At 40.7% G+C, this 10,813-nt stretch overlaps 1 protein-coding gene across 2 annotated transcripts in view; it reads left to right on the plus strand.

The window, feature by feature from the left end:
* Window positions 1-10,813, plus strand: part of Shtn1 (shootin 1) — a 112,256-nt gene that overhangs the window by 35,262 nt on the left and 66,181 nt on the right. For both annotated transcript variants that reach the window (XM_004625647.2, XM_023709001.1), the window contains exons 3-4: window positions 874-934; window positions 8,883-8,977. In XM_004625647.2, the coding sequence (XP_004625704.1) occupies window positions 874-934; window positions 8,883-8,977 (156 nt within the window). The remainder of the gene's footprint in view (window positions 1-873; window positions 935-8,882; window positions 8,978-10,813) is intronic.

Genomic DNA, 10,813 nt, shown 5'->3' on the forward strand with positions numbered 1-10,813 from the left:
TTCTAGATTACCCTGATAGTTAAAATTACTTTTTAGAGTTTTAGGTACTTTTGATGAAATAGCTCTACAATGTATTTTACCTTCTCAATTTTTTGAAATTCAAAGTAGATTGAATTTGGTTCTTATAAGGAACAGTTGATTTTTTAAAAAAAAACATCGTGAATATAAGGGCTTGTTGGAATATGAAACACTTGTTTCTGTATCAGGTACTCTAAAAGGTCTTAATGGTTTAGTATAGTTTTCTTTCATGGTTTTCCTCCTAAAGCCTTTTCAATGAGTCCTTCCACCTTTTTCAATTAAAAATCAGTTTATATAAGTGATTCATACTTATTCTGGAAGCTTTTACCTTCTCTCCTTTTCATTCCCCACTTTCTGTTCACAATTCAGAGGCCACCAGATCACCTTCCGTGGGCCACTGAGTGCCTGGGCTGGACGGTGGCCCAGGGCCGTCAGTTAGTGGCCTTTCCTCGCTTGTCCCTGAATGTACCACTATTAATGCAGAGTCAGACCCTGGGGGGCCCTGACTTGAGGGTGATGGCGTGCTCACTACCTTAGCTGTTTCAAAATAGGTTCAAACATTGCCTTTAAGAATGAGTGTGCTTTAACTGAAGGATGTTAAATTAGTCTCTTACTGAAGGGGCTAGTAAGCGGTAGGGTGACTGACTCATTATCCTAGATTTGAGAAAATCGGCCGGATTCGTAATGGTACAAATACCGCACTAGCCCAACAGTGCAAGTACACGCACTTTTGGTGGTTTGGGGAGGTGTTTTGTTTTCAGAAAATTGCTGCTGCTTATAAGTTTATGGTTGTTCACATTTCTAATCTTAAAATTTGTAGTAGAAATTTAACATTTCTTTTTTTTTTCATTTCAGTGTGACAAAATTAGGCAAGAACGAGATGAAGCTGTTAAAAAACTGGAAGAATTTCAGAAAAGTATGTAAGCATTTCAGTGGAATTATTGTAAATATGTAACGAGATTATGTGAATGCAGAGATGTCCTGTTTAGTTGCTGGTGCATTGGTCATCCGATCAGAAGGCAAGAGCTGTCTTACTGCTTGCCACAAAAGGGCCCGGGTATTAGTGTGTTTTTATTTATTATTTTTATTTATTTATTTATTTATTTATTTTTAGTGTGTTTTTAAAGAAATAGAATAAACATTATTGTTTTGTGCAGGTATTATTTAAAAAAACTTGCATTTTGTTAGAAGCAAACATTACTAAGCAAGGAATTAAAAGAACAATTTTACCTTACTACATTAAATCTGAGAAAAGCCAATGATGGTATTTTATGATGTATTCTTCCTGGTCCTTCATTTGTGTAATACATGCTTCTGTTAAAAGCATGTATTTTGCCTTCCGTTTTGTAGCTTGCCATTTCTAGTAAACAGTACATTATCATCTTTGCATTTCAGGGGAGGGGCCGGGGATTTAGCCCAGTGGTAGAATGTTTGCCTAGCAAGCTGGAAAGCCTGAGTTCAATCCTTCGCATCGAAGCCAAAATATAAACCTCAACTACAAAACAATTACAACAACAAAAACCAAGGAAGACATGAAACAAGACAACTGCATATCAGTAGAGATGTATATTAATTTTAATTGTTGCTCATAGTGTTCTGTTGTAGAACAGTACCATAGCTTATTGCTTTATTGATAGATTTCTGGTTAACTATTATAAATAATGCCATGGAAAGTAATATAGATATATAGCTTTGCAGTGATTTGATTTGTTTCTAGGTTAATTCATAAGAAAGGAATTATACTTGAATTTTACTATCCAGATTTGAAGTTGGTAATTCTGTGTTATCAACATAGTACTTAAAATGTACTAAGAGGTAGATTTTATATTAAATATTTTAAATCCATAAATGGAGCTGCAGCTCAGGAACTGAGTACTTCGGTAGCATTGTGAGTCCCTGAGTTCCATCCCTAGTGCTGCAAGTAACGAAACAGGTAGGTAAGCGATGAGGTGGGAGGGGACTTCAGCAGCTGACGGATGTGATTGGCCTCGAGAGTGGGGGTGTTTCGTAGTGTGTCCTCATTTCCAAACTCTTCGGGTTGTATGTGTTAAATAGGTACAGCTTCTTGCATATCAGTTATGCCTCCATTAAATGGTTTTAAAAAAAGAGGCAGTTATAGTTCACGGGACTTAGCCATTTGTAAGAGTTTGAATGTTTGAAGCAGTCCTCTCACCTAGGGAAGCTATATTTGCACACAAGCTATAATACTCTTTTTCTAAACTTGTGCTCTGTTACTGCTTTATACGACATAGATTTGTTGTTTGCTCCCTAGATAGAGCATAGCTGGTCAGACCCAGAAGCATCGGATAGAAATAAGTCCTGAGCAGAGAGCTGGGCCACACCAGGGAGCGACTCCCTCCCTTGGAAGCATGGCCTTTCTCCATCTTTCTGCAGATCTGTATCAGGCAGACAGTTTGATTACATCATGAAGGGTTGACTTGGTAGCCACACAGCAGAATAGTTTTATTCTTCTTGGAGGTACAACAGCTATAAAATGCAGCATTATAGTTAAGTTTCAATTGCCAGTTTAGGGCTGGCCAGATAGCTCAGTGGACTAAAGTGCCTGCTTAGGCAGAGCACAGCGGCCAGGCTTCGAGCCCCGGTATGCCACGCTGCTCCCCCACTCCCCAGGGTGCACTGAGTAAGTGATTGAGACGGGGCATGGTGGCGTGTGCCTGTAATCCCAGCACTTGGGAGGCTGAGAGCAGGAGGATCACTACGAGTCCAATCTGTGTAGTGAGACCCTGAACACTCTGTAGATCCTGTATTAAACGCATTTAAAAAAGAAAAAAGTATGATAACAGTAGCCAGTTTATTTTAGCATTTGACTGGTGCAAAGAAAATCTAAGTGTGAGGGACTGGTGAGATGGCTCAGTGGTCTAAAGCACCTACTTAGAACAAGCTTAGCAAAGCACAGGGACTGCGGTTCAATCCCCCAGCACCACATGCCAGCCAGCCCCGCCCCCTGGTGGGCTGAGCTGGCCACACACATACACACACACACACAAATAAAAAAAATTAAAAAGAAAATTTAAGTGTGATTATGCTGACATTACCTATCTTTGGGGGACACAGGGCTGTGGTAGGAACACCTTTTGTTGTGAGCATGTCTGCTGTGGTTGTGCAGGCCTTCCCCTTCCCTGAGGAGGACTCAGGGAATGTACTTAGGTTTGTGCTGACATGCATTGCATCTCGGTGTGTTGTCCATTAATGTGCCTGGACTGTTGATGGTGTGTTGGTATACTGTTGGCGGTGGGGATAGTTCACTTTTCTTACGAGTGGATTTATAAAATGTTTTAATCTAGATAGGTTGTAGGGCTTTTGCTTCCCGAATTCTGCAAAAGTAGAAGCTCCTTTTCCACAACTTTGTAAGTAACATATAAACTCCGTTTCCAGCTCTTGTTTCCTTTGGGGGGGAGTCTCTTTTCCAAACACTTAGAATATTTTAAAAAGTTTACTATTTTTTTCCTCACCAGCAATTCAGGTTAGGACCCAAAAGAATTAATAGGAAAGTTAGTAGAACATTCTCTTGCTGTACACATTGAATTTTTACATTTATCAAGCCTACTTAGCTAAAGTTTACATGACAGAAAAATAGAGGACTCAGCCTCAAAGGAAAGGGAAAACAGGGAGCAAGAAAACTAAATATCTCTTGAAAAATTGCATCTCAGATGAAAGGTTCATTGCTTCTGTAGAGGTTGGAATTGTGGGTCTGGGGGGAATAGTTACTGCTTTCCCTAGTGGGAGCTGCTTTTGCTGTGGCTCCATGTAGTTGTGGGGAAGTTTCTTCATCAGTAAAGTTGGGATAATGACCCTGGTTTATGCATTTGTTTTTTGGCTTAAAATGAACTTAATCTATATGAAACATGTGAGGACTCTGCTTAGTGTTAGGCGTTGTAGTGTTCGCTGCTACCGAGCCCACCTGCGAATGAGCCTTCACCGAGCCTACCTGCGAATGAATCTGCACCGAGCCCACCTGCGAATGAGCCTGCACCGAGCCCACCTGCGAATGAATCTGCACCGAGCCCACCTGCGAATGAGCCTGCACTGGATCCACCTGTGAATGAGCCTGTACCGAGACCACCTGCGAATGAGCCTGTACCGAGCCCACCTGCGAATGAGCCTGCACCGAGCCCACCTGCGAATGAGCCTGCATCGAGCCCACCTGTGAATAAGCCTGCACACGTGGAGAGCCCCCCGCACAATTTCTTTTGGTGCAGAGTTGGACTCTGAAGTCCCTCTAATGTTCAGCTCTGAGTGCAGCTGAGCAAGGCCCAGGAAAAGCCCGGTCAGGCCAAAGAGCTCATTTCTCTCAGCGTGGCAGCCTTTTCCTAGTGTTCATGTGTTTCCGTGTCACTCATAGTGCTCTGTCAGCCCCCCGCTCCTCCCCGCCACCTAGTCTTTCTATACAAAGAACACTGTGGAGGAGCCATGTGTCTAGAAGCCAGGGTCCTGTATAGGGAGAACTAAACACAACCCTTCCACTGTGTTTCTACCTGCAATACTAGTTCTGTGTTCTCTTTTAGGGCGCACTGGTTTCCCCACATATGTGCCGACTTCCTGGCTCTTCTCTTATCACACAAAACACTTTCTGTGTCATCTAGCATCAAAGAAGAAGCTGGGTTATGGTCCCCGTGTGTGCTTCAGACAGACCCTGAGTCTGTGCTGTGCTGGGAGGTGGAGAGCAGTTTGGCTTAGGAAGCATCTTTCATTGGTGGTGACGTCTTTAACAAATTAACTGTGGAAGACTGGAGTCACCTGGACATGGGTTTGGCTGGCTTTAAAAGTCAGGACTGTGGCTAGGGAGATAGCTCAGGAGTCTAATCTCCTGCCTGGAAAGCTCTAAGACCTGACTTTGATCCCTGTTACCGCATGCTGTGCCGACCCCAAGAACCCCAGTGCGCTGTGCCTGCCACCAAAATCGGGCATGGGGGCAAATGTCTGTAATCCCAGCACTGGGAAGGCTACGACAGGAGGATCACTATGAGTTAGAGCTGTGTAGGGAGACCCTGTATCGAATAAATAATGAAAATAAAATAAAAGGACGGGTGTGGAACTAGTTACTGAACTCCTCTGGACCTCAATGTTATCAAGTAAAAAAGTGCTGCTGTGAGACCTGCTTTGTAGAGTGTTGTGCGGTGTCATGGAGGAGCACAGGTAAAGGGTTTAGTACAAAGCCGGACGCATAGTCAAATCTCTTATTTATTTATTTTTTCTATTTTAGGGAAGGGCCTACAGGGTGTTCAGGGTCTCACTACTAGATCAGACTTGTAGTGATCCGCCTGTTTACAGCCTCCCAAGAGCTGGGATTACAGGTGTGCATCACCAAGCCCAGTCTCAATTTCCAGCATGGCAGGCCCAGGGATTGAACCCCCAGCCCCTGCGCCTGCTTGCAGGCTGCTTTAATCTGCCGAGCTATTTGGCCGGTCCTTGGTCAGATCTTTAAAGTTTCTTTCAAAATGAGAAAATAGTACAGTGAACCTTTCTAGACCCATCAGCTGGTTTCAATAATTATGGCCATGACTCCACCCCTGCTTTTACTGAGGTAGTACTTTAAAGTTAGTACCAGTCATCCTATCAAGTTAGTATTGGCTATAAATATTTCATTATGAACTTCTAGAAGATCGCTTTTTCTTCTCAGAATATCAGTACTGAGTCCCTTTACTTAAAACTCATCTTGTTTTTTCTTTTTTGAGTCCTGTGTTACTCAAAAGTACAGATGTCACAGGTAGAGTGGCCATGAGCGGCAGATGTTACGACATATGCCCAAAGTTAGCTCCGTAAAGCAAATTGTTGCCAAGGTTTGGAGTGATGGGGAAAGGCGAGGTGGGAAAGGAGCTGAAAAAAGAATTGCAACGTGTTCAGCCCATGTAGCAGCACCCCGCGAGGAGCATAGTCATTATGTACTGCCAACATGTACTACTAAAAGAGCGTTACACAGCTGAGGTTTTTGAAATCTTCATTTTTTCAAAGCCGAAAATAAATTTGCACATCAAAAATATTTCTGCGTCATGTGAGCAGACTCCTGGGTTTGGAAGTGGAATTGCACATTTTAAAGGTAAAAGAGCCGTAGAACCTAGAAAGTTGATAAGGATCTATGCCACCGATTCAGCAGTGAGTGGATAATTTCTTAAATTAAAAATGGAAGTACAGTTGTGTATTTCGTTACTTCTTTTTGGTGGTAGCGGGGGATGGAACCCAGGGCCTTCTCATTGAGCTACATCTCCTGCCCTTTTTGCTTTTCATTTTCACACAGAATCTTGCTAAGCTGCTAAGTTGCCCAGGCAGGGTTTGAATATAGGATCCTCCTCCCTCAGATTCCCAGAGTATACTATTGTCTCTTTGAGGAAGAAATAAAAACCCCACCTGATGGAGTATACCACATTAAAACTGGAGAAAATGTGAGCGAGTACTCCCCAGCCGACTTTATCTAGTTAAATCACTGGACAGCTTTTTACAAAATACTTAAAAAATAAATCCACCCTCCCCACCCTCGTTTTGCTAGTCCTGACTCTCACTACCCACAGAATGATTTTTCTTACTCTTTCATGAGCAAGAATGTTATTGAATAAAAAGTCAAATTCCTATGAAAAATGCAGAGTGTTTATGTTTTTGTTACGAGAGTAGAAATACCAGATTGTGGCAGAAGATGTCAAGTAGTTAAGGCTAAAAATTCGAAGTAATATTTGATGTTGTAAAAATTGTATAGGTTTCTTTTCTCTTTCCTTCACATTTTTTGAAGAACCCACCTTGTAAACATAGTGATAAAATGCCAGGAATATTAGGATTTTAAGGAAATAATAGAGCCTATTATTTAAACTACAATATAAAAGGCAATTATATTGATGAAGAGCTACATGGGCTTTGTGTGTGTGAATGAACTTGGCCTGTGTTCAGCTTCTATTTGTTCTTCTGGCATAAACACATATTGTGTGTGATTCCAGTTTAATGGGGACCCGTTTGTATGCCAAGCAGCTGCATTTTAGGACCTATTGCGTGATTTCATAGCTCTCTGAAAATTGGTTCTATTCAGAACAAGAGATAGAAGAGGACAAGGGGGGTGGTGGTAGTGGGGGGAGCCTCAACACACAATCATTTCTTTTCAATTGGAGCCAGAAAGGTTGATGACAACATGACCATTGTGTTATAATGATAAGACCACTAAGGCATCTGTACCTCTCATCAAAGCTTTCACACCACAGCAGATACAATTTAATTCACTGCTCTGTCAGCAGTGCTGATACCATTATGCCGTCTGTCTCCACAGTTATAATCACTGTCCTCTGAGAAATGCGGTTGAAATGATCTTGAGCAGTCAAAGAAACTCTCAATTAAGGCTGCCACTTCCAATGTGTCAGATTGTGTCTTAGGCACTTGGTACAATTTTCACTTCCAATCCTGTTTATTTACAATGTCTACCAGTAATTACGCTTAACGTGTCATTTAGTGAGGGGGGCCCCTGCCAAGCCGATTGTTGGGTGCTGCTGTACCATTGAGTGGGAGTTTCTCGAAGTCAATGCCATCAGCAGCTTTTAGGCCCTGATGGGATGCAGTAGTAATGTTGATAATGCAAGTATCGTGCTCATCAAGTCATAATTAGATGCCACTCAAATGTGCCACTTGTAATAACAGTGTTGATTCATGTTTTTCTCGGTGACTGCAACTACTAATTAGTTAAGTGGTTTTTGGTTGGCCTGCATTTGCGGCACATTATTATTACTACCCCGGAAAAAATGTCAAGGTTAGAGATGTTTCTGGCCATTTAGTGCTGCTTTATGAATTTGAATATTAACGTAATAAGAACTTTGGACAGACTTAGGAAGTAATACATTTTTGTATTTAATTTGGAGAGAAATTTTTCCCCCGAGTTTAATCATAATTGCAGGTTAATTAAGCTTAAATGAAGCAAAAGTAATCTCTCTTTGTGTTCTGTGAGCCCTGTGCTTTTGCCTAACTTTGTTGGGTTTCACATTTTGGGTGATCTTTAAAATTTTTTTTTTTAAGCCAGACAAATGTCAGTAAGTTTACATGTCTACAGATAGGTTTGCGATTCGGAGAATTTTCCTGGAGGAGCTGGTACCTTTCCTAGTTGATACTCACCATATAATTCAGGTTTCAAGTTACTTTGTATATTTGAATCTCTATTTACATGAACGAGCTACCAAAAATTAATTTTGTGAATGGTGGTGAAATATCAAGATGTAGTTTTTCTTCTCTTGCTGACAGCTGGGATGAAGGAAACAGTTTACCAGCATTCGCTTCTGTCATCGCACACCTGGTCCTCAGATCTCAGTACTACACTGTCTGCCCTGGAGTTTATAAAACAACAGTAACTACTTTGTCACTGTTAAAGACTAACGCTGTAATAGTTAGCTAAGCTCCTGTCTTGTTGCTTTAGTCATAAGATCAATTTAAGATTTAGTTTTATTTTGTGTTAGTTAATTTTCTTATTGTATGTTATATCTTCCTTTAAGAAAAGGGAAGATACATTGTCACTCTTTAGTTATGAGAGGGACTGTTGTTTAAGTGAACATGTATATCTGTATCTATGGATACATATATAATTACATATATATGGATGCATATATAATTAATAAAGCAGAGGCTTAAACTCCCCTAATTAATTTCCAAAACCATGTGTAACAGTGGTGAAGATTCTTTGTTGTGTTCTTTTTTTTCTGTCTCCACTGAAATGTTAGCCAAGATTTAATCAGGACAACTTCTTAAAAACTTTTTTTTCAGTGATGTCTAACGCGCTGGCTAGAGAAAGAATTGACGTATTCTTAATCACGGGACGATGCGTGGGCCTCTGGGCAGCTGACTAATCTCTGTATGCTGAGACTTTTTCCCCTCCTCATTCCTAGTTTCTCACATGGTTATTGAGGAAGTTAATTTCATGCAAAACCATCTTGAAATAGAGAAGACTTGTCGAGAAAGTGCTGAAGCTCTGGCAACAAAGGTGAGCCTGCTCAAATGAAGGGGTTTTACCTGAGCTCATTTTATTTCAGCTTGATTTTCTACAGTGGCTTCTGTACTGTTTTGCTTTTCTAGTTCTCATTTAATCCCTTATCCACTCTGCAGACAAGGAAAGGGTTGTAAGACTCAGAACCCTGGAATATGACTATGTAAATATCTGCCTTACTGCAAAGGTTATTTTAATGCTAAAAGGAGCACTTATGTGTGTGTGTTGTAGCATTTGTGCTTTTTGGTTTTGTTTTTGCCTGTGAAAAATGGTCCCAGAACAGTCTGTTGAACTGGATTTCCCAAATGCCCTTGCATTTAGTTAAAATCTTAACCAAGTCGAAAACTAAGCTGATGTGACATAAAAGAGCAGTGAATATTCTGTACTTGAGTCCGATGAGAAAGTCATTCTCAGCCCTCGCATTTCAGGTGATTATTTTGAAAGCAAAGTGAGGGCATGCAAACGGCGACCTCCAGCATGCCACTGATTGCTTCTAGCTGATGAATTTATCAAGTGTGTAATTTTCTATATTCTGTCTCATCAGAAGTACATTATTATTAAAGAATGTTTTTATCTTTGTCGTATGTATTTTGGGTTGGGTAAAATGCACCTGAACCACTTCATCAGAAAATGGATTCCTGCAATTTTCAACCAAATTTCATTAGGAATGCCGGTTGTGTTTCTTTTGCCTTCCCCCCCCCAACCCCCATCAACCACCTCCGAAGTATTTCTTTGGATGCAACTGAAATGCTGCTACCGATAGATAAATAAATAAATAAATAAATACATTTAATTTGTACGCATTAGCAGTATGCTGGCTGGAGGTATTTGTTTAATTGTTTGCATAATGACACTGCATTAGAATTCATAAGATAGTCAATTAAGACCTAACTAAGAATATAAATGTGTGTGTGTAACTGTTCTCCTATTGCTTGCCTGAGAAATATATAGCAATATAGTCTATAGCTCTAAAAGCAATGAGAGCACCGGGACTGTCACATCCTCTGTATTGTGCTGTTCCTCACTGGAGTTCAGCAATCTGTGATGTTGTATACATTCTCTTTATTTCTTTTGGAATGAGAAGAGAAAAAAAACTGTAGTAGGAGCAGACTGATTTCTAGCACCTTCGGATAGTTTCCGTACCTTGTTATCAGCAGATTCCTGTGCAGTAGGAACAGGAAGGACACCGAGCACCTCAGGGCTAGGCTGAGTTTGCTCATGGGAAGCAAAGGGATAGGGGAGTAGTGTGAACAGCTTTTATTCCTGGTTGTGTCATTTGTGGCATGTGTGACTTTGGATAGGTTGGTTCTACTCTCTGCACCACAGAGTTTTGCCTTAGATGACAAGATGGAATATGGTTAGGACTGGTGTGACAGTGGGATGACACTGGGGTGGGCCTTTGTTTTTTTTTTTTTTACAAGATAGCCCTTAATTGTTTTTGGAGGACAATCTGAATTCTTCAGGCTTGAAATAAAAAAACAAACAGTCGCAACAACAAAAACTGAGTCATAAGCATAAGCTACAGATATGCTTTAAATGAAAAAAATCTGGAAGCTTCATGATGTATGTGACACTTAAGTTGTGACAGCGCATTTGGTTTTAGGTATCAGTTGCCATTTTTGAAAGCAGGTCTCGTGTTCTGAGCAGCAGAGTTTCTGAAAATTGTTTTCCTATATCGTTACCATCAAATTAATCACAGATGAAATATTTATTTCTTCTGGTGCAGTTTAGCCTCATAATTTTCTGTGTGAATTCATTTTGTTAGTGCATTTTAGTTGTATACAATAAAGAGTTGAACCTAGACCTTTCCACTGAGTTACGTGTCCAGCCTTT

This window comes from Octodon degus, unplaced genomic scaffold, assembly GCF_000260255.1.
Source record: "Octodon degus isolate 3935 unplaced genomic scaffold, OctDeg1.0 scaffold00010, whole genome shotgun sequence".
In the NCBI taxonomy this organism is placed as follows: domain Eukaryota; kingdom Metazoa; phylum Chordata; class Mammalia; order Rodentia; family Octodontidae; genus Octodon; species Octodon degus.